General features: G+C 55.8%; 1 protein-coding gene across 1 annotated transcript; it reads left to right on the top strand.

The window, feature by feature from the left end:
• The first annotated feature begins 1,044 nt into the window (after positions 1 to 1,044).
• On the top strand, positions 1,045 to 22,672 carry LOC119967907 (smoothelin-like protein 2). The gene is made up of 7 exons (XM_038801005.1): positions 1,045 to 1,161; positions 3,336 to 3,573; positions 5,470 to 5,539; positions 7,330 to 7,497; positions 9,987 to 10,110; positions 11,339 to 11,490; positions 22,353 to 22,672. Exons 1-7 carry the CDS (start codon positions 1,045 to 1,047, stop codon positions 22,513 to 22,515), a joined length of 1,032 nt encoding a protein of 343 aa, XP_038656933.1. The 3' UTR covers positions 22,516 to 22,672.
• Positions 22,673 to 23,138: the final 466 nt, after the last annotated feature.

Consider the following 23,138-nt stretch of genomic DNA (forward strand, 5'->3'; position numbering starts at 1 on the left):
ATCTAATCGAGGGGGTCAGGATGGTTTATATATAGAATAACAGATACCCGGGAGTGAGTTACAGACTGGAATCTAATCGAGGGGTTCGGGGTGGTTTATATATAGAATAACAGATACCCGGGAGTGAGTTACAGACTGGAATCTAATCGAGGGGTTCGGGGTGGTTTATATATAGAATAACAGATACCCGGGAGTGAGTTACAGAATGGAATCTAATCGAGGGGTTCGGGGTGGTTTATATATAGAATAACAGATACCCGGGAGTGAGTTACAGACTGGAATCTAATCAAGGGGTTCAGGATGGTTTATATATAGAATAACAGATACCCGGGAGTGAGTTACAGACTGGAATCTAATCGAGGGGTTCGGGGTGGTTTATATATAGAATAACAGATACCCGGGAGTGAGTTACAGACTGGAATCTAATCGAGGGGTTCGGGGTGGTTTATATACAGAATAACAGATACCCGGGAGTGATTACAGACTGGAATCTAATCGAGGGTTTCAGGATGGTTTATATATAGAATAACAGATACCCGGGAGTGAGTTACAGACTGGAATCTAATCGAGGGGTTCGGGGTGGTTTATATATAGAATAACAGATACCCGGGAGTGAGTTACAGACTGGAATCTAATCGAGGGGTTCAGGATGGTTTATATATAGAATAACAGATACCCGGGAGTGAGTTACAGACTGGAATCTAATCGAGGGGTTCAGGATGGTTTATATATAGAATAACAGATACCCGGGAGTGAGTTACAGACTGGAATCTAATCGAGGGGTTCGGGGTGGTTTATATATAGAATAACAGATACCCGGGAGTGAATTACAGACTGGAATCTAATCGAGGGGCTCAGGGTGGTTTATATATAGAATAACAGATACCCGGGAGTGAGTTACAGACTGGAATCTAATCGATGGGTTCGGGGTAGTTTATATATAGAATAAAAGATACCCGGGAGTGAATTACAGATTGGACCATCGGCAAACGATGTTCCAAAACAGACCTGTAAATATTCGCTAATTTTAATTGATATTTCAGGATGGAGAGGAATAGTGAGGCCTTCGAACCCGCTGTGGAGGATTCTGGGGTTGCAGCAGAAAGCCCTGATACATGTTGCCGAGGGGATGCAGAGTGTTGTCCGACCAATGACGATACAGTAAGAACTGGCCATATGCGGATCACAATGAGGCTTGGGATGTGAGCCAGGAACGATTCAGCGAAGAAAGAATGGGATTGAGATAATCCAGTCAGCGTACAGTTCGCTCCCTGAGAGAGAGAGGGGACTGAAACACATCAGTCTTTGTACATATATCTCCCTGTGAGAGAGAGGGGACTGAGAGACACCAGTCAGTGTACAGATATCTCCCTGAGAGAGAGGGGACTGAGAGACACCAGTCAGTGTACAGATATCTCCCTAAGAGAGAGAGGGAACTGAGAGACACCAGTCAGTGTACAGATATCTCCCTGAGAGAGAGAGGGGACTGAGAGACAGCAGCCAGTGTACAGATATCTCCCTGAGAGAGAGGGGACTGAGAGACACCAGTCAGTGTACAGATATCTCCCTGAGAGAGAGAGGGGGGACTGAGAGACACCAGTCAGTGTACAGATATCTCCCTAAGAGAGAGAGAGGGAACTGAGAGACACCAGTCAGTGTACAGATATCTCCCTGAGAGAGAGAGGGGACTGAGAGACACCAGTCAGTGTACAGATATCTCCCTAAGAGGGAGAGGGGACTGAGAGACACCAGTCAGTGCACAGATATCTCCCTGAGAGAGAGGGGGGGGGGGGGGGGGGGACTGAGAGACAGCAGTCAGTGTACAGATATCTCCCTGAGAGAGGGAGGGGGGGGGGTGGGGGGGACTGAGAGATAGCAGTCAGTGTACAGATATCTCCCTGAGAGAGAGAGGGGACTGAGAGACACCAGTCAGTGTACAGATATCTCCCTAAGAGAGAGAGGGAACTGAGAGACACCAGTCAGTGTACAGATATCTCCCTGAGAGAGAGAGGGGACTGAGAGACACCAGTGTACAGATATCTCCCTGAGAGAGAGAGGGAACTGAGAGACACCAGTCAGTGTACATATATCTCCCTGTGAGAGAGAGGGGACTGAGAGACACCAGTCAGTGTACAGATATCTCCCTGAGAGAGAGAGGGGACTGAGAGACACCAGTCAGTGTACAGATATCTCCCTGAGAGAGAGGGGGGACTGAGAGACACCAGTCAGTGTACAGATATCTCCCTGAGAGAGAGGGGACTGAGAGACACCAGTCAGTGTACAGATATCTCCCTGAGAGAGAGAGGGGACTAGAGACACCAGTCAGTGTACAGATTTCTCCCTGAGAGAGGGGACTGAGAGACACCAGTCAGTGTACAGATATCTCCCTGAGAGAGAGGGGACTGAGAGACACCAGTCAGTGTACAGATATTTCCCTGAGAGAGAGAGGGGACTGAGAGACACCAGCCAGTGTACAGATATCTCCCAGAGAGAGAGAGGGGACTGAGAGACACCAGTCAGTGTACAGATATCTCCCTGGGAGAGGGGGGACTGAGAGACACCAGTCAGTGTACAGATATCTCCCTGAGAGAGAGAGAGGGGACTGAGAGACACCAGTCAGTGTACAGATATCTCCCTGAGAGAGAGAGGGGACTGAGAGACACCAGTCAGTGTACAGATATCTCCCTGAGAGAGAGAGAGGGGACTGAGAGACACCAGTCAGTGTACAGATATCTCCCTGAGAGAGAGGGGACTGAGAGACACCAGTCAGTGTACAGATATCTCCCTGAGAGAGAGAGGGGACTGAGAGACACCAGTCAGTGTACAGATATCTCCCTGAGAGAGGGGGACTGAGAGACAACAGTCAGTGTACAGATATCTCCCTGAGAGAGAGAGGGGACTGAGAGACACCAGTCAGTGTACAGATATCTCCCTGAGAGAGAGAGGGGACTGAGAGACACCAGTCAGTGTACAGATATCTCCCTGAGAGGGAGAGGGGACTGAGAGACACCAGTCAGTGTACAGATATCTCCCTGAGAGAGGGGGGACTGAGAGACACCAGTTAGTGTACAGATATCTCCCTGAGAGAGCGAGGGGACTGAGAGACACCAGTCAGTGTACAGATATCTCCCTGAAAGAGAGAGAGGGGACTGAGAGACACCAGTCAGTGTACAGATATCTCCCTGAGAGAGAGGGGGGACTGAGAGACACCAGTCAGTGTACAGATATCTCCCTGAGAGAGAGAGAGGACTGAGAGACGCCAGTCAGTGTACAGATATCTCCCTGATGGAAAGAGAGTGGACTCTCTGTGTAACTGTCTCTGTGTCTGTGTGCAGAATGAGTTGGCGAAGGAGTTGCAGGAGCTGGGAACGACACCGGGACACGGAGAGGGCCAGGAAGATGGTGAAACTGGACGGGATACGGATAGCAGGGTATCGGATGGGAAGTCTGGCCTGGTTCCTGGAGGTGAAACCAGTCATGGTACCCCGCCCTCGGTGAGAGGGGGTGCTGACTCGGAAGGTGACAACAGCATGGCTGCGCTGGAAGCTGTGTCTCCTGGGACCCCTGGCAAAGGTACTGGGCAACACCTTTGTAAACGGCCAACTCCCGTACCCACTGGTCACCCTCGACCCCCTCGCCGATTGACGCTCTGTCTGACTCGGGCCTTGTATATATTGGGTGAGACGCAGCCGCTCTACGGTGAAAAATTCCACACTCACTCCCCTCTGAGCGAAGAAATTCCTCCTCATCTCCGTGTGAAATGGGCGACCCCTCACTCTGAGATTCTCTCCTCTGCTCCCAGACTCTCCCACACGGGGAAACATCCTCTCAGAATCTCCCCTCACTCTGAGATTCTGCCCTCTGGGCCCAGTCTCTCCCACACGGGGAAACATCCTCTCAGAATCTCCCCTCACTCTGAGATTCTGCCCTCTGGGCCCAGTCTCTCCCACACGGGGAAACATCCTCTCAGAATCTCCCCTCACTCTGAGATTCTGCCCTCTGCTCCCAGACTCTCCCACACGGGGAAATATCCTCTCAGAATCTCCCCTCACTCTGAGATTCTGCCCTCTGCTCCCAGGCTCTCCCACACGGGGAAACATCCTCTCAGAATCTCCCCTCACTGAGATTCTGTCCTCTGCTCCCAGACTCTCCCACACGGGGAAACATCCTCTCAGAATCTCCCCTCACTCTGAGATTCTGCCCTCTGCTCCCAGACTCTCCCACACGGGGAAACATCCTCTCAGAATCTCCCCTCACTCTGAGATTCTGCCCTCTGCTCCCAGACTCTCCCACACGGGGAAACATCCTCTCAGAATCTCCCCTCACTCTGAGATCCTGCCCTCTGCTCCCAGACTCTCCCACACGGGGAAACATCCTCTCAGAATCTCCCCTCACTCTGAGATTCTGCCCTCTGCTCCCAGACTCTCCCACACAGGGAACCATCCTCTCAGAATCTCCCCTCACTCTGAGATTCTGCCCTCTGGGCCCAGACTCTCCCACACGGGGAAACATCCTCTCAGAATCTCCCCTCACTCTGAGATTCTGCCCTCTGCTCCCAGACTCTCCCACACGGGGAAACATCCTCTCAGAATCTCCCCTCACTCTGAGATTCTGCCCTCTGCTCCCAGACTCTCCCACACGGGGAAACATCCTCTCAGAATCTCTCCTCACTCTGAGATTCTGTCCTCTGGTCCCAGACTCTCCCACACGGGGAAACATCCTCTCAGAATGTCCCCTCACTCTGAGATTCTGCCCTCTGCTCCCAGACTCTCCCACACGGGGAAACATCCTCTCAGAATCTCCCCTCACTCTGAGATTCTGCCCTCTGCTCCCAGACTCTCCCACACGGGGAAACATCCTCTCAGAATCTCCCCTCACTCTGAGATTCTGCCCTCTGCTCCCAGACTCTCCCACACGGGGAAACATCCTCTCAGAATCTCCCCTCACTCTGAGATTCTGCCCTCTGGTCCCAGACTCTCCCACACGGGGAAACATCCTCTCAGTGTCCGAGGTGGGCATATCACTAATACCATGAGATGTGACCTTAGACACAAATCCATCTGTAAAGAAAGAACTCCACCTGGTTCGTCAATGTCCCTTTGGGAAGGAAATCTGCCGTCCTTACCCCGGTTTGGCTACATGTGACTCCAGACCCACACCAATGAGGTTGATTAGTAACTGGACTGGTTGAGAAAGTGACACAGCTCAAGGGCAATTAGTTTTGGGCAATACACGCTGCTATTGATGGTCACATCCCGTGAATGAATATAAACAGAGTTTGATGTGGCAGCTCCATCATTGTCTCTCGGAAATCCAAATACATCACATCTACTGGCTCCCCATTATCTATCCTTCTGTTCTTTTCATACTCGCTCTCCTCCACGTTTGTTTTCCTCCATTGCTCCTTCCGCCTACTCTTTCACACGTTCTGTTTATTCCTCAGTCCTCTGCTCTGCTCTGCTTTCCCAGGAGACAGTTCATTGGCCGTCGAAGGCGAGGTCGGCATGGCAGCGTCACTCTCGATGACGTCACTGAGTCGGTGAGTCACTGCGCTTGCCAGACCAGACTAGCCGCGCTAATCGACCGCTGTGTTCCTGAATTGTTGCCTCTGCCGTGTTCCCGTACTCCTGATTGAAAGGCACGTGTGTGCCTCAATTCATCGACCATGCTCAGAACGTCCCTCACCTTGTTGCTTCTGTTTATATCCTGTGTGAAGGCTTTGGATTCATTGGGATTGTGTAGAATGGGAGTGAACGGGAAGGGGATTGATCCATTGGGATTGTGTGGAGGGCGAGTGAATGGGAAGGGGATTGATCCATTGGGATTGTGTAGAATGGGAGTGAATGGGAAGGGGATTGGTTTATTGGGGTTGTGTAGAATGGGAGTGAACGGGAAGGGGTTTGATCCATTGGGATTGTGTAGAATGGGAGTAAATGGGAAGGGGATTGATCCATTGGGATTGTGTACAGTGGGAGTGAATGGGAAGGGGTTTGATCCATTGGGATTGTGTACAGTGGGAGTGAATGGGAAGGGGTTTGATCCATTTGGATTGTGTAGAATGGGTGTGAACGGAAAGGAGATTGATCCATTGGGAATGTGCACAGTGGGAGTGAATGGAAAGGGGTTTGATCCACTGGGATTGTGTAGAATGGGTGTGAACGGAAAGGAGATTGATCCATTGGGATTGTGTAGAATGGGAGCGAACGGGAAGTGGTTTGATCCATTGGGATTGTGCACAGTGGGAATGAATGGGAAGGGGTTTGTTTGATCCATTGGGATTGTGTAGAATGGGAGTGAATGGGAAGGGGATTGATCCACTGGGATTGTGTAGAATGGGTGTGAACGGGAAGGAGATTGATCCATTGGGATTGTGTAGAATGGGAGTGAATGGGAAGGAGATTGATCCATTGGGATTGTGTAGAATGGGAGTGATTGGGAAGGGGTTGATCCACTGGGATAGTGTAGAATGGGAGTGAATGGGAAGGGGATTGATCCACTGGGATTGTGTAGAATGGGTGTGAACGGGAAGGAGATTGATCCATTGGGATTGTATAGAATGGGAGTGAATGGGAAGGAGATTGATCCATTGGGATTGTGTAGAATGGGAGTGATTGGGAAGGAGATTGATCCACTGGGATTGTGCACAGTGGGAATGAATGGGAAAGGGTTTGATCCATTGGGATTGTGCAGAATGGAAGTGAATGGGAAAGGGTTTGATCCATTGGGATTGTGCAGAATGGGAGTGAATGGGAAAGGGTTTGATCCATTGGGATTGTGTAGAATGGGAGTGAATGCGAGGGAGATTGATCCACTGGGATTGTGTTGAATGGGAGTGAATGGGAAGGGTTTTGATCCACTGGGATAGTGTAGAATGGGAGTGATTGGGAAGGAGATTGATCCATTGGGATTGTGTAGAATGGGAGTGAATGGGAAGGGTTTTGATCCACTGGGATAGTGTAGAATGGGAGTGAATGGGAAGGGTTTTGATCCACTGGGATAGTGTAGAATGGGAGTGAATGGGAAGGAGATTGATCCATTGGGATTGTGCAGAATGGGAGTGATTGGGAAGGAGATTGATCCATTGGGATTGTGTAGAATGGGAGTGAATGGGAAGGGGTTTGATCCATTGGGATTGTGTAGAATGGGAGTGAATGGGAAAGGGTTTGATCCATTGGGATTGTGCAGAATGGGAGTGAATGGGAAAGGGTTTGATCCTTTGGGATTGTGCAGAATGGGAAGGTGCTCAGTGTTTTGGGAATCCTGCCTTGGGGGAGCTCTGGTTCTCCCGGTTATGGTACTTCAGCTAATTCAGGTCCCCTGGTCTCACAGGTCCATCACCAAGGAAGATATCACATGTCTGAAGAGCCCCGTACTGGACGAGGTGAAGCAGCCGGAGAGGGGCAGGGATATTGGTCGTTCCCAGACCGTTCCCCGATCGTTTGGCGCTCAGTCGAAGCGAGCTGCTGCAGCTCAGAAGTTTGAGAAGCCGAGTACATCGTAAGTCCCATCTTCAGAAGGAGTCACGCATGGCAGCACTGTCAGAGGGTCAGGGGTCAGTACTGAGGGAGTGCTGCACTGTCAGAGGGTCAGGGGTCAGTACTGAGGGAGAGCTGCACTGTCAGAGGGTCAGGGGTCAGTACTGAGGGAGTGCTGCACTGTCAGAGGGTCAGTACTGAGGGAGTGCTGCACTGTCAGAGGGTCAGTACTGAGGGAGTGCAGCACTGTCAGAGGGTCAGGGGTCAGTACTGAGGGAGTGCTGCACTGTCAGAGGGTCAGTACTGAGGGAGTGCTGCACTGTCAGAGGGTCAGTACTGAGGGAGTGCCGCACTGTCAGAGGGTCAGTACTGAGGGAGTGCTGCACAGTCAGAGGGTCAGGGGTCAGTACTGAGTGAGTGCTGCACTGTCAGAGGGTCAGGGGTCAGTACTGAGGGAGTGCTGCACTGTCAGAGGGTCAGGGGTCAGTACTGAGGGAGTGCTGCACTGTCAGAGGGTCAGGGGTCAGTACTGAGGGAGTGCCGCACTGTCAGAGGGTCAGTACTGAGGGAGTGCAGCACTGTCAGAGGGTCAGGGGTCAGTACTGAGGGAGTGCTGCACTCTCAGAGGGTCAGTACTGAGGGAGTGCTGCACTGTCAGAGGGTCAGTACTGAGGGAGTGCCGCACTGTCAGAGGGTCAGTGCTGAGGGAGTGCTGCACGGTCAGTGGGTCAGTACTGAGGGAGCGCTGCACTGTCAAGAGGGTCAGTACTGAGGGAGTGCCGCACTGTCAGAGGGTCAGTACTGAGGGAGTGCTGCACTGTCAGAGGGTCAGTACTGAGGGAGTGCTGCACTGTCAGAGGGTCAGTACTGAGGGAGCGCTGCACTGTCAGAGGGTCAGTACTGAGGGAGTGGTGCACTGTCAGAGGGTCAGTACTGAGGGAGTGCTGCATTGTCAGAGGGTCAGTACTGAGGGAGTGCTGCACTGTCAGAGGGTCAGAACTGAGGGAGTGCTGCACTGTCAGAGGGTCAGTACTGAGGGGGTGCTGCACTGTCAGAGGGTCAGTACTGAGGGAGTGCTGCACTGTCAGAGGGTCAGTACTGAGGGAGTGCCGCACTGTCAGAGGGTCAGTACTGAGGGAGTGCCGCACTGTCAGAGGGTCAGTACTGAGGGAGTGCCGCACTGTCAGAGGGTCAGTACTGAGGGAGTGCTGCTCTGTCAGAGGGTCAGCACTGAGGGAGTGCCGCACTGTCAGAGGGTCAGTACTGAGGGAGTGCTGCACTGTCAGAGGGTCAGTACTGAGGGAGTGCTGCACTGTCAGAGGGTCAGTACTGAGGGAGTGCTGCACTGTCAGAGGGTCAGTACTGAGGGAGTGCCGCACTGTCAGAGGGTCAGTACTGAGGGAGTGCTGCACTGTCAGAGGGTCAGTACTGAGGGAGTGCCGCACTGTCAGAGGGTCAGTACTGAGGGAGTGCCGCACTGTCAGATTGTCAGTACTGAGGGAGTGCTGCACTGTCAGAGGGTCAGTACTGAGGGAGTGCTGCACTGTCAGAGGGTCAGTACTGAGGGAGTGCTGCACTGTCAGAGGGTCAGTACTGAGGGAGTGCCGCACTGTCAGAGGGTCAGTACTGAGGGAGTGCTGCACTGTCAGAGGGTCAGTACTGAGGGAGTGCCGCACTGTCAGAGGGTCAGTACTGAGGGAGTGCCGCACTGTCAGAGGGTCAGTACAGAGGGAGTGCTGCACTGTCAGTGTGTCAGTACTGAGGGAGTGCTGCACTGTCAGAGGGTCAGTACTGAGGGAGTGCTGCACTGTCAGAGGGTCAGTACTGAGGGAGTGCTGCACTGTCAGAGGGTCAGTACTGAGGGAGGGCTGCACTGTCAGAGGGTCAGTACTGAGGGAGTGCTGCACTGTCAGAGGGTCAGTACTGAGGGAGTGCTGCACTGTCAGTGTGTCAGTACTGAGGGAGTGCTGCACTGTCAGAGGGTCAGTACTGAGGGAGTGCCGCACTGTCAGAGGGTCAGCCCGTAGAAACACTGAAGCCACGATTGGATGGCTGCCCGAGGGGTGTGTTCTCTGCCGTTGGTGACGGTGTATCCGAGTTGGGCCAAATGCAGGGGTAGTCAGACCTGACACAACTCCCTCACCCCGATTAGTGTCCCAGCCAACCCCATTGTACAAACCATCCATCGCCTGTGCAGCCACGTCTGAACAGCGTAACAGCTTTGCCCCCCCTGCTGCCAAATGTTTCATCGATTCTCTTCAATCTGTGTCCCCCCCCCCCCGATTACCAACCCCTCCTCCTACCACCGGAGGCACTGTCTCCTCATCCCCTCGACGGGAAACCCTTCTGTATTCCGGACGCCTCCATTCAATCTCCCCCTCCACCCCCTCCGCTCCGTGGAGACCGACCGCGGCCCCTGCCGTCTCCCTCCGCGTTTGGTGTGCTTCGCGCATTGTTGGGTCGATCGTCCTTTTAACTCGCGCCGCTTTATCGCCCCCTGCCGTGTTACAGGAACGAGGAATCAGCGGGTGCAAAGGTGAAGGTTCACCGCTCCACCAGCTCCGGATCGTCTGACGCGATCAGCATCAAACAGAGGCTCTTAAATTGGTGCCGGGCAAAAACTAAAGGGTACGAGGTGAGGGTCACGGTGTCGCTGTCAAGGAAATGTCGAGGGAGCTCTACACTGTATCTAACCCGTGCTGTACCTGTCCTGGGAGAGCTCGATGCTGACACTGGGTATAAAGTGGGGGACACACACTGTCAGGGTAATGTAGAGGGAGCTCTACACTGTATCTAACCCGTGCTGTACCTGTCCTGGGAGAGCTCGATGCTGACACTGGGTATAAAGTGGGGGACACACCGTCAGGGTAATGTAGAGGGAGCTCTACACTGTATCTAACCCGTGCTGTACCTGTCCTGGGAGAGCTCGATGCTGACACTGGGTATAAAGTGGGACACACACTGTCAGGGTAATGTAGAGGGAGCTCTACACTGTATCTAACCCGTGCTGTACCTGTCCTGGGAGAGCTCGATGCTGACACTGGGTATAAAGTGGGGGACACACTGTCAGGGTAATGTAGAGGGAGCTCTACACTGTATCTAACCCGTGCTGTGCCTGTCCTGGGAGAGCTCGATGCTGACACTGGGTATAAAGTGGGGTACACACTGTCAGGGTAATGTAGAGGGAACTCTACACTGTATCTAACCCGTGCTGTACCTGTCCTGGGAGAGCTCGATGCTGACACTGGGTATAAAGTGGGGGACACACTGTCAGGGTAATGTACAGGGAGCTCTACACTGTAGCTAACCCGTGCTGTACCTGTCCTGGGACAGCTCGATGCTGACACTGGGTATAAAGTGGGGGACACATTGTCAGGGTAATGTAGAGGGAGCTCTACACTGTATCTAACCCGTGCTGTACCTGTCCTGGGAGAGCTCGATGCTGACACTGGGTATAAAGTGGGGGACACACCGTCAGGGTAATGTAGAGGGAGCGCTACACTGTATCTAACCCGTGCTGTACCTGTCCTGGGAGAGCTCGATGCTGACACTGGGTATAAAGTGGGGGTCACACTGTCAGGGTAATGTAGAGGGAGCTCTACACTGTATCTAACCCGTGCTGTACCTGTCCTGGGAGAGCTCGATGCTGACACTGGGTATAAAGTGGGACACACACTGTCAGGGTAATGTAGAGGGAGCTCTACACTGTATCTAACCCGTGCTGTACCTGTCCTGGGACAGCTCGATGCTGACACTGGGTATAAAGTGGGGGACACACTGTCAGGGTAATGTAGAGGGAGCTCTACACTGTATCTAACCCGTGCTGTATCTCTAACCCGACCTTTGCTCTGTGTTTCCTGCAGTTTGTTGACATCCAGAATTTCTCTTCCTCCTGGAGTGATGGGATGGCTTTCTGCGCCCTCGTCCACAAATTCTTCCCCGAATCCTTCGATTACTCCAGCTTAAACCCCAAAACCCGCAGGCAGAACTTCGAGCTCGCTTTCAGCACAGCAGAGTGAGTGGCTGGCCGCGGACAGGGAGGGCAAGGGGAGGGAGGGAGAGGGAGAGGGAGAGGGTGAGGGTGAGGGCGAGGGCGAGGGTGAGGGTGAGGGCGAGGGCGAGGCTGAGGGCGACGGTGAGGGCGAGGGTGAGGTCGAGGGTGAGGGCGAGGGCGAGGGTGAGAGTGAGGGTGAGGGAGAGGGCGAGGGCGAGGGCGAGGGTGAGGGTGAGGGCGAGGGTGTGAGGGAGAGGGCGAGGGTGAGGGAGAGGGTGAGAGTGAGGGTGAGGGAGAGGGTGAAGGTGAGGGCGAGGTCGAGGGTGAGGGAGAAGGAGAGGGCGAGGGAGGGTGAGGGCGAGGGTGAGGGCGAGGGGAGGGCGAGGGTGAGGGCGAGGGTGGGGCGAGGGTGGGGCGAGGGTGAGGGCGAGGGGTGAGGGCGAGGGGGGCGAGGGCGAGGGCGAGGGTGAGGGCGAGGGTGAGGGTGAGGGCGAGGCTGAGAGTGAGGGTGAGGGCGAGGGTGTGAGGGCGAGGGCGAGGGTGAGGGCGAGGTGAGGGCGAGGGTGAGGGCGAGGGTGGGCGAGGGTGAGGGCGAGGCTGAGAGTGAGGGTGAGGGCGAGGGCGAGGGTGAGGGTGAGGGCGAGGGAGAGGGTGAGGTGAGAGTGAGGGTGTGACGGCGAGGGCGAGGGAGAGGGTGAGGGCGAGAGTGAGGGTGAGGGCGAGGGTGAAGGTGAGGGTGAGGGTGAGGTCGAGGGTGAGGGCGAGGCTGAGAGTGAGGGTGAGGGCGAGGGCGAGGGTGAGGGCGAGGCTGAGAGTGAGGGTGAGGGCGAGGGCGAGGGTGAGGGTGAGGGCGAGGGAGAGGGTGAGGGTGAGAGTGAGGGTGTGACGGCGAGGGCGAGGGAGAGGGTGAGGCGAGAGTGAGGGTGAGGGCGAGGGTGAAGGTGAGGGTGAGGGTGAGGTCGAGGGTGAGAGGGAGGGCGAGGGAGAGGGTGAGGGTGAGGGCGAGGGTGAGATGAGGGCGAGGGTGAGATGAGGGCGAGGGGAAGCGATATGAGGGTGAGGGTGAGGGCGAGGGTGAGGGCGAGGGTGAGGGCGAGGGTGAGGGCGAGGGCGAGGGCGAGGGTGAGGGTGAGGGCGAGGGAGAGGGTGAGGGCGAGAGTGAGGGTGAGGGCGAGATGAGGGTGAGGGTGAGGCAAGGGTGAGAGCGAGGGTGAGGGTGAGCGGGTGTGAGGGCGAGAGGGTGAGAGGGCGAGGGTGAGGGCGAGGTGAGAGCGAGGTGAGAGCGAGGTGTGAGGGGGGGCGAGGGTGAGGGTGAGGGCGAGGTTGAGAGCGAGGGTGGGGAGGGCGAGGGTGAGGGTGAGGGTGAGAGCGAGGGTGTGAGGGTGAGGGTGAGGGTGAGGGCGAGGGTGAGCGAGGGTGTGAGGGCGAGAGGGTGAGGGCGAGGGTGAGGGCGAGGGTGAGAGCGAGGGTGAGAGCGAGGGTGTGAGGGCGAGGGCGAGGGTGAGGGTGAGGGCGAGGGTGAGAGCGAGGTGATGGGGAGGGCGAGGTGAGGGTGAGGGTGAGAGCGAGGGTGAGGCGAGGGTGAGGGCGAGGGTGAGGGCGAGGGTGAGGGTGAGGCGAGGGGGGTGAGGCGAGGGTGAGAGCGAGGGTGAGAGCGAGGGTGAGGGTGAGGGTGAGAGCGAGGGTGTGAGAGCGAGGGTGAGGGCGAGGGTGAGGGCGAGGGTGAGGGCGAGGGTGAGGGCGAGGGGTGAGGGCGAGGGCGAGGGTGAGGATGAGAGCGAGGGTGAGGATGAGAGCGAGGGTGAGGGCGAGGGTGAGGGTGAGGGTGAGGGTGAGAGCGAGGGTGAGAGTGAGTGTGAGAGCGAGGGTGAGGGCGAGGGCGAGGGTGAGGGCGATAGCGAGGGTGAGGGCGAGGGCGAGAGCGAGGGCGAGGCGAGGGTGAGGGCGAGGGCGAGGGTGAGGGCGAGGGTGGGGCGAGGGTGAGGGCGAGGGCGAGGGGTGAGGGCGAGGGTGAGGGCGAGGGTGAGGGCGAGGGTGAGGGCGAGGGGAGGGCGAGAGCGAGGGTGAGGGCGAGGGGTGAGGGCGATGGTGAGGGCGAGGGTGAGGGGAGGGCGAGAGCGAGGGTGAGGGCGAGGGTGAGAGCGAGGGTGAGGGTGAGGGCGAGGGTGAGGGCGAGGGTGAGGCAAGGGTGAGATGTGGTGTGAGGGCGAGGGTGAGAGCGAGGGCGAGGGTGAGGGTGCGAGGGTGAGGGCGAGGGTGAGGGTGAGGGCGAGGGTGAGAGCGAGGGCGAGGGGTGAGGGCGAGGGCGAGGGTGAGAGCGAGGGCGAGGGTGAGGGCGAGGGTGAGGGCGAGGGTGAGGGTGTGAGGGTGAGGGCGAGGGTGAGGGCGAGGGTGAGGGCGAGGGTGAGGGTGTGAGATGAGGGCGAGGGTGAGGGTGAGGGCGAGGGTGAGAGCGAGTGTGAGAGCGAGGGGCGAGGGTGAGGGCGAGGGCGAGGGTGAGAGCGAGGGCGAGGGTGAGGGCGAGGGTGAGGGTGTGAGGGTGAGGGCGAGGGTGAGGGCGAGGGTGAGGGCGAGGGCGAGGGTGAGAGCGAGGGTGAGGGCGAGGGTGAGGGCGAGGGTGAGGGCGAGGGCGAGGGTGAGAACGAGGGCGAGGGTGAGGGCGAGGGTGAGGGTGTGAGGGTGAGGGGCGAGGGCGAGGGGTGAGGGAGAGGGGGCGAGGGCGAGGGTGTGAGGGTGAGGGTGTGAGGGTGAGGGCGAGGGTGAGGGTGTGAGGGTGAGGACGAGGGTGAGGGTTAATGTGAGGGCGAGGGTCGGGGTTGCAGAAATGGAGGTTGGGGCAGTGATGTATCAACACCACTCATGTCTCCTGCCCACCCTCCCTCCCTCAATCCTCCCCATAATCCTCCCTTCCCCTCAACCCTCCCTCCCTCAACCCTGCCACCCCCTCAACCCTGCCTCCCCCTCAATTCTCCCTCCCCCAAACCTCCCTCCATCAACCCTCACCCTCAACACCCTCCTTCCCTCAACCCTGCCTCTCCCCAACCCTCCATCTCCCTTCAACCCTGCCTCCCTCCATCAACCCTCCCTCCCCCTCAACCCTCCTTCCTTAACCCTCCCTCTCCCCTCAACCCTCTCCTCCTGCTCTCAACCCTCCCTCCCTCCCTCAACCCTGCCTCCCCCTCAACCCTCCCTCCCTCAAATGCCCTCCCCTCACACTCCCTCCCTCAACACTGCCTCCCTCCTCAACCCTCCCTCCTACCCTCAACCCTCCGCCCCTCAACCCTCTGCCCCTCAACCCTCCCTCCCTCAAAACTCCCTCCCTCCCTCAACACCCTCCCACAACCCTTCCTTCCTAAAACCTCCCTCCCCTCAACACCCTCCGTCCCTCAAAATCCCCCCCCCACAACCCTCCCTCCCTCAACACCCTCCCTCAACCCTGCTTCCCTGAATCCTCCCTCCCCCTCAACACCCTCCCTCCCTTCCTCCCTCCATCAACTCTCCCTCCCCCTCAACACCCTCCCTCTCTCCCTCAACCCTCCCTCTCTCCCTCAACCCTCCCTTCCCCTCAACACCCTCCCTCCCTTCATCAACCCTCCCTCCCCTCAACACCTCCCTCTCTCCCTCAACCTCCCTCTCTCCTAAACCTCCTTCCCCCCAAACCCCCTTCCCCCTCAACCATCCCTTCCCCCTCAACCCTCCCTTCCCCCTCAACCCTCCCTCCCCCTCAACTCCCCCCTCAACCCTCCCTCCCCCCAACTCTCCCTTGCCCCTCAACCCTCCCTCCCTCAACCCTCAACCCTCCCTCCCTCACCCTCAACCCTCCCCCTCAACCCTTCCTCCTTCCCTCAACCCTCCCTCTCCCCCACAACCCTCCCTCTCCCCCTCAACCCTCCCTCCCTCAACCCTCCCTTGCCCCTTAACCCTTCCTCCCTCAACCCTCCCTTTCCCCTCAACACTCCCTGCCTCCCTCAACCCTTCCCCTCCTCAACCCTGCCACCCTCTCTCAACCCTCCCTCGCCTCAAACCCTGCCTCCCTCCTCAATGTTGCCGTCCCCTCTCACCCTGTCAATGCTGCCGCCCCCCTCCCCTCACTGCTGCCCCCCCCTCAATGCTGTTTCCCCCCACCCCCCATTGTCTTTCACAGGAGCTGTGCTAACTGTGTCCAGCTATTGGAGGTGGATGACCTCCTGTGTACAGGCTCCCCGGACTGGAAGTGTGTCTATACTTACCTACAGGAATTCTATCGCTGCCTCGCACACAAAGGACTCGTCAATACTGTATAGCAGCACCTCCCCGTCCCACACCACCCACCCCAGCGGTGAGATCTCACACACCAATCCCAAACCCCTCCACTCCCTGGTATCCATCACAACACCCCCTTCACTCCCCACCTCAATACAGCGCAACAATCTCTACTCCCAGAGAAAATCATTCATTTCAGAACCGCCCTCAGGGACCCTGTTTAAAGAGGGAGTCTCTCCGTCAGGGACCCTGTTTAAAGAGGGAGTCTCTCCGTCAGGGACCCTGTTTAAAGAGGGAGTCTCTCCGTCAGGGACAGTGTTTAAAGAGTGAGTCTCTCCGTCAGGGACCCTGTTTAAAGAGGGAGTCTCTCCGTCAGGGACCCTGTTTAAAGAGGGAGTCTCTCCGTCAGGGATCCTGTTTAAAGATGGAGTCTGTCCGTCAGGGACCCTGTTTAAAGAGGGAGTCTCTCCGTCAGGGACCCTGTTTAAAGAGGGAGTCTGTCCGTCAGGGACCCTGTTTAAAGAGGGAGTCTCTCCGTCAGGGACCCTGTTTAAAGAGGGAGTCTCTCCGTCAGGGACCCTGTTTAAAGAGGGAGTCTCTGCGTCAGGGACTCTGTTTAAAGAGGGAGTCTCTCCGTCAGGGACCCTGTTTAAAGAGGGAGTCTCTCCGTCAGGGACCCTGTTTAAAGAGGGAGTCTGTCCGTCAGGGACAGTGTTTAAAGAGGGAGTCTGTCCGTCAGGGACCCTGTTTAAAGAGGGAGTCTCTCCGTCAGGGACCCTGTTTAAAGAGGGAGTCTCTCCGTCAGGGACCCTGTTTAAAGAGGGAGTCTGTCCGTCAGGGACAGTGTTTAAAGAGGGAGTCTGTCCGTCAGGGACCCTGTTTAAAGAGGGAGTCTCTCCATCAGGGACCCTGTTTAAAGAGGGAGTCTCTCCGTCAGGGACCCTGTTTAAAGAGGGAGTCTCTCCGTCAGGGACCCTGTTTAAAGAGGGAGTCTGTCCATCAGGGACCCTGTTTAAAGAGGGAGTCTCTCCGTCAGGGACCCTGTTTAAAGAGGGAGTCTGTCCGTCAGGGACCCTGTTTAAAGAGGGAGTCTCTCCGTCAGGGACCCTGTTTAAAGAGGGAGTCTGTCCGTCAGGGACAGTGTTTAAAGAGGGAGTCTCTCCGTCAGGGACCCTGTTTAAAGAGGGAGTCTCTCCGTCAGGGACCCTGTTTAAAGAGGGAGTCTGTCCGTCAGGGACCCTGTTTAAAGAGGGAGTCTCTCCGTCAGGGACCCTGTTTAAAGAGGGAGTCTCTCCGTCAGGGACCCTGTTTAAAGAGGGAGTCTCTCCGTCAGGGACCCTGTTTAAAGAGGGAGTCTGTCCGTCAGGGACCCTGTTTAAAGAGGGAGTCTCTCCGTCAGGGACCCTGTTTAAAGAGGGAGTCTGTCCGTCAGGGACCCTGTTTAAAGAGGGAGTCTCTCCGTCAGGGACCCTGTTTAAAGAGGGAGTCTCTCCGTCAGGGACAGTGTTTAAAGAGGGAGTCTCTCCGTCAGGGACCCTGTTTAAAGAGGGAGTCTCTCCGTCAGGGACCCTGTTTAAAGAGGGAGTCTCTCCGTCAGGGACCCTGTTTAAAGAGGGAGTCTGTCCGTCAGGGACCCTGTTTAAAGAGGGAGTCTCTCCGTCAGGGACCCTGTTTAAAGAGGGAGTCTGTCCGTCAGGGACCCTGTTTAAAGAGGGAGTCTCTCCGTCAGGGACCCTGTTTAAAGAGGGAGTCTGTCCGTCAGGGACCCTGTTTAAAGAGGGAGTCTCCCCGTCAGGGACAGTGTTTAAAGAGGGAGTCTCTCCGTCAGGGACCCTGTTTAAAGAGGGAGTCTCTCCGTCAGGGACCCTGTTTAAAGAGGGAGTCTCTCCGTCAGGGACCCTGTTTAAAGAGGGAGTCTCTCTGTCAGGGACCCTGTTTAAAGAGGGAGTCTCTCTGTCAGGGACCCTGTTTAAAGAGGGAGTCTCTCCGTCAGGGACCCTGTTTAAAGAGGGAGTCTCTCCGTCAGGGACCCTGTTTAAAGAGGGAGTCTCTCCGTCAGGGACAGTGTTTAAAGAGGGAGTCTCTCCATCAGGGACCCTGTTTAAAGAGGGAGTCTCTCCGTCAGGGACCCTGTTTAAAGAGGGAGTCTCTGTGTCAGGGACCCTGTTTAAAGAGGGAGTCTCTCCGTCAGGGACCCTGTTTAATGAGGGAGTCTCTCCGTCAGGGACCCTGTTTAAAGAGGGAGTCTGTCCGTCAGGGACCCTGTTTAAAGAGGGAGTCTCTCCGTCAGGGACCCTGTTTAAAGAGGGAGTCTCTCCGTCAGGGACCCTGTTTAAAGAGGGAGTCTCTCCGTCAGGGACCCTGTTTAAAGAGGGAGTCTGTCCGTCAGGGACCCTGTTTAAAGAGGGAGTCAGTCTGTCAGGGACCCTGTTTAAAGAGGGAGTCTCTCCGTCAGGGACCCTGTTTAAAGAGGGAGTCTCTCCGTCAGGGACCCTGTTTAAAGAGGGAGTCTCTCCGTCAGGGACCCTGTTTAAAGAGGGAGTCTCTCCGTCAGGGACCCTGTTTAAAGAGGGAGTCTGTCCGTCAGGGACCCTGTTTAAAGAGGGAGTCTCTCCGTCAGGGACCCTGTTTAAAGAGGGAGTCTCTCCGTCAGGGACCCTGTTTAAAGAGGGAGTCTCCCCGTCAGGGACAGTGTTTAAAGAGGGAGTCTGTCCGTCAGGGACCCTGTTTAAAGAGGGAGTCTCCCCGTCAGGGACAGTGTTTAAAGAGGGAGTCTCTCCGTCAGGGACAGTGTTTAAAGAGGGAGTCTCTCCGTCAGGGACCCTGTTTAAAGAGGGAGTCTCTCCGTCAGGGACCCTGTTTAAAGAGGGAGTCTCTCCGTCAGGGACCCTGTTTAAAGAGGGAGTCTCTCCGTCAGGGACCCTGTTTAAAGAGGGAGTCTCTCTGTCAGGGACCCTGTTTAAAGAGGGAGTCTCTCTGTCAGGGACCCTGTTTAAAGAGGGAGTCTCTCCGTCAGGGACCCTGTTTAAAGAGGGAGTCTCTCCGTCAGGGACCCTGTTTAAAGAGGGAGTCTCTCCGTCAGGGACAGTGTTCAAAGAGGGAGTCTCTCCGTCAGGGACCCTGTTTAAAGAGGGAGTCTCTCCGTCAGGGACCCTGTTTAAAGAGGGAGTCTGTCCGTCAGGGACCCTGTTTAAAGAGGGAGTCTCTCCATCAGGGACCCTGTTTAAAGAGGGAGTCTCTCCGTCAGGGACCCTGTTTAAAGAGGGAGTCTCTGTGTCAGGGACCCTGTTTAAAGAGGGAGTCTCTCCGTCAGGGACCCTGTTTAATGAGGGAGTCTCTCCGTCAGGGACCCTGTTTAAAGAGGGAGTCTGTCCGTCAGGGACCCTGTTTAAAGAGGGAGTCTCTCCGTCAGGGACCCTGTTTAAAGAGGGAGTCTCTCCGTCAGGGACCCTGTTTAAAGAGGGAGTCTGTCCGTCAGGGACCCTGTTTAAAGAGGGAGTCAGTCTGTCAGGGACCCTGTTTAAAGAGGGAGTCTCTCCGTCAGGGACCCTGTTTAAAGAGGGAGTCTCTCCGTCAGGGACCCTGTTTAAAGAGGGAGTCTCTCCGTCAGGGACAGTGTTTAAAGAGGGAGTCTCTCCGTCAGGGACCCTGTTTAAAGAGGGAGTCTCTCCGTCAGGGACAGTGTTTAAAGAGGGAGTCTCTCCGTCAGGGGCTCATTCCTGATTTACTTTGGGAGCAGTACAATGTGACTGTGATAATTGACATCTTTCTCCCCGATTTTGCTTTCTCATTCTCCCAGAATCAGTTGCGTTTCTTCCAATTTTCACTGATTTACTTTCTCACCTTTTTCGCTCTTTCCCAAATGAATGAATGGGACATCAGTGAATCTGCACCTTGTTCAATATCCGGTTTGGTTGTTCAGACTGAGTGTGTGAGCACGCGTAGGTGTGAGCACGCGTAGGTGTGAGCACACGTAGGTGTGAGCACGCGTAGGTGTGAGCACATGTAGGTGTGAGCACGCGTAGGTGTGAGCACACGTAGGTGTGAGCATGTGTAGTTGTGAGCACGTGTAGGTGTGAGCATGTGTAGGTATGAGCACGTGTAGGTGTGAGCATGTGTAGTTGTGAGCACGTGTAGGTGTGAGCACTTGTAGGTGTGAGCACGTGTAGGTGTGAGCACGTGTAAGTGTAACAGCAGGTGTGCAAGTGTGTACATGCAGGTGTGTGTGTGCGTGCGTGCGTGAGTGTGTATGTCTCGGTGTGTATGTGTGTATGTGCAAGTACGTGTGTGTGTTTGTGTTTGAGTGTGTTTGTGTGTATATGTTTGTCTTAGTGTGTTTTTGTGTGTGTTTGAGTGTGTTTTCATATGTGTGTGTGCTTGAGTGTGTGTGTTTGAGTGTCTGAGTGTGTGTGTGTGTTTGTGAGTGTGTGTGTGTTTGTGTGTGTGTGAGTGTATGGGTTTGTGTGTGTGTCTAAGTGTGTGTTTGTGTTTGAGTGTGCATTTTTGAGTGTGTGTGTTTGAGTGTGTGTGTTTTTGTATGAGTGTATGGGTTTGAGTGTGTGTGTGTTTGAGTGTGTGTGTGTTTATGTGTGTCTGTGTTTGAGTGTGCATTTATGAGTGTGTGTGTGTTTGTGTGTGTATTTTTGAGTGTGTGTATTTTTGAGTGTGTGTGTTTGAGTGTGTATTTTTGAGTGTGTATTTTTGAGTGTGTGTGTGTTTGAGTGTGTGTGTTTGAGTGTGTGTGTTTGAGTGTGTGTGTGTTTGAGTGTGTGTGTGTGTTTGAGTGTGTGTGTTTGAGTGTGTGTGTGTTTGAGTGTGTGTGTTTGAGTGTGTGTGTTTGAGTGTGTGTGTGTTTGAGTGTGTGTGTGTGTTTGAGTGTGTGTGTGTTTGAGTGTGTGTTTGAGTGTGTGTGTTTGAGTGTGTGTGTGTTTGAGTGTGTGTGTGTTTGAGTTTGAGTGTGTTTGAGTTTGAGTGTGTTTGAGTGTGTGTTTGAGTTTGAGTGTGTTTGAGTTTGAGTGTGTGTGTGTTTGAGTGTGTGTTTATGTGTGTATGGGTATGTACCTGCATGTTCCTGTGTATCTGGTTGGGTGAGTGCCTGTGTATTCCGGATGGTGTGTGTTGAGTATCTGTGTGCACGGGCTCAGGGCAGAGGCCCTGCTTCGTGTGTTTCCCCTTCTGCACACTGACTCTCTCTACCCCTTTCTCTCTCTCTCTCTGTCTACCCCCCTCTCTCTCTGTCTACCCCCTCTCTCTGCCTACCCCCTCTCTCTGTCTACCCCTCTCTCTCTGCCTACCCCCCTCTCTCTCTGTCTACCCCCCTCTCTCTCTGTCTACCCCCCTCTCTCTCTGTCTACCCCTCTCTCTCTCTACCTCCCTCTCTCTTTCTCTATCCCTCTCTCTCTTTCTCTATCCCTCTCTCTGTCTACCCCCCTCTCTCTCTCTCTAACCCCCCTCTCTCTCTGCCTACCCCTCTCTCTCTCTGTCAACCCCCCTCTCTCTCTGCCTACCCCCTCTCTCTCTGCCTACCCCCCTCTCTCTGTCTACCCCCTCTCTCTCTGTCTACCCCCTCTCTCTGTCTACCCTCTCTCTCTCTGCCTACCCCTTCGCTCTCTGTCTACCCCCCTCTCTCTCTGTCTACCCCCTCCCTCTCTCTGCCTACCCCCTCCCTCTCTCTCTGTCTACCCCCCTCTCTCTCTCTCTGTCTGCCTACCCCCCTCTCTGTGTCTATCCTCTCTCTCTGTCTACCCCCCTCTCTCTCTCTGTCTACCCCCTCTCTCTCTGTCTCCCCCCTCTCTCTCTGTCTACCCCATCTCTCTCTGTCTACCCCCCCTCTCTCTGTCTACCCCCTCCCTCTCTGTCTCCCACCTCTCTTTCTGCCTACCCCTTCTCTCTGTCTGCCTACCCCCCTCTCTCTCTCTCTATCCTCCTCTCTCTCTGCCTACCCCCTCCCTCTCTCTCTGTCTACCCCCCTCTCTCTCTCTGTCTGCCTACCCCCCTCTCTCTCTGTGTCTATCCTCCTCTCTCTCTGTCTACCCCCCTCTCTCTCTGTCTACCCCCCTCTCTCTCTCTGTCTGCCTACCCCCCTCTCTCTCTGTGTCTATCCTCCTCTCTCTCTGTCTACCCCCTCTCTCTCTCTGTCTACCCCCCTCTCTCTCTCTGTCTACCCCATCTCTCTCTGTCTACCCCCCTCTCTCTCTCTGTCTACCCCCCTCTCTCTCTCTGTCTGCCTACCCCCCTCTCTCTCTCTCTGTCTATCCTCCTCTCTCTCTGCCTACCCCCTCCCTCTCTCTCTGTCTACCCCCCTCTCTCTCTCTGTCTGCCTACCCCCCCTCTCTCTCTGTGTCTATCCTCCTCTCTCTCTGTCTCCCCCTCTCTCTCTCTGTCTACCCCCTCTCTCTCTGTCTCCCCCCTCTCTCTATGTCTACCCCATCTCTCTCTGTCTACCCCCCTCTCTCTGTCTACCCCCTCCCTCTCTGTCTCCCCCCTCTCTTTCTGCCTACCCTTCCCTCTCTCTCTGTCTACCCCCCTCTCTCTCTGCCTACCCCCTCCCTCTCTCTCTGCCTATCTCTCTCTCTGTCTATCCCACCTCTCTCTCTCTCTTTCTCTCTTTCTTGCCCCTTCCCTTCCTCCCTCTCCCTCAGGTCCCGAGCCGATTGCTTTCCCCTGATCGAGGTGGACGACATGGTCCGGATGGGCAGGCGCCCTGACCCCAAGTGCGTCTTCACCTACGTCCAGTCCCTGTGTCATCACCTCCGCAAGCTGGAGCCTGAAGCCAAGGCAGCACCAGTGAGAGAGACAACGTGAGGTCACCCCAAATAACACCCCCCCCACCCCACCTCCTCAAACCCCTGACTCCCCTCGGTCAGGCGCCCCATGTGTGGGTGAGGTGGTGGGGGAGGGGGTGGAGGTTGTTCGGATTTGACCATCGTAGCAGTCACGAAAAACACAATAAGAGGAGTAGGCTATTTGCCCCCCCCCCCCCCCCCCCCCCCCCCCCCCCCCCCCCCCGACCATGCCTGCTGCCCCATCGTATTACAACCACGGTCAACCTTCTCCCTCAGCTCCACTTCCTCTCCACACTCCCCTAATCGCCTCGGCAGCCAATAAAGTCTCAAGTCTCCAACATTCACGGTGATTGAACTCCCACCGCTCTTTGAAGGGGGAAGGGGGTCGGGAATTCCAAAAATCCCCCAGTCTCAGAGTGCAGCCATTTCCCCTCATCTCCGTCCAAGATGGCCGCCCCCTCGTGCTGTCTCAGAGTGCAGCCATTTACCATCATCTCTGTCCAAGGTGGCCGACCCCTCGTGCTGTCTCAGAGTGCAGCCATCTCTCCTCATCTCCGTCCAAGATGGCCGCCCCCTCGTGCTGTCTCAGAGTGCAGCCATTTCCCCTCATCGCCGTCCAAGATGGCCGCCCCTCGTGCTGTC

This window comes from Scyliorhinus canicula, chromosome 6 (assembly GCF_902713615.1).
Source record: "Scyliorhinus canicula chromosome 6, sScyCan1.1, whole genome shotgun sequence".
NCBI lineage: Eukaryota > Metazoa > Chordata > Chondrichthyes > Carcharhiniformes > Scyliorhinidae > Scyliorhinus > Scyliorhinus canicula.

Coding starts and splice junctions, on each gene's coding strand:
- LOC119967907 (XM_038801005.1), top strand. CDS start 1,045: ATGGAGAGGAATAGTGAGGCCTTCGAACCCGCTGTGGAGGATTCTGGG. Junction 5,540..7,329: donor TCGATGACGTCACTGAGTCG/GTGAGTCACTGC, acceptor CTGGTCTCACAG/GTCCATCACCAAGGAAGATA. Junction 10,111..11,338: donor CAAAAACTAAAGGGTACGAG/GTGAGGGTCACG, acceptor TGTTTCCTGCAG/TTTGTTGACATCCAGAATTT.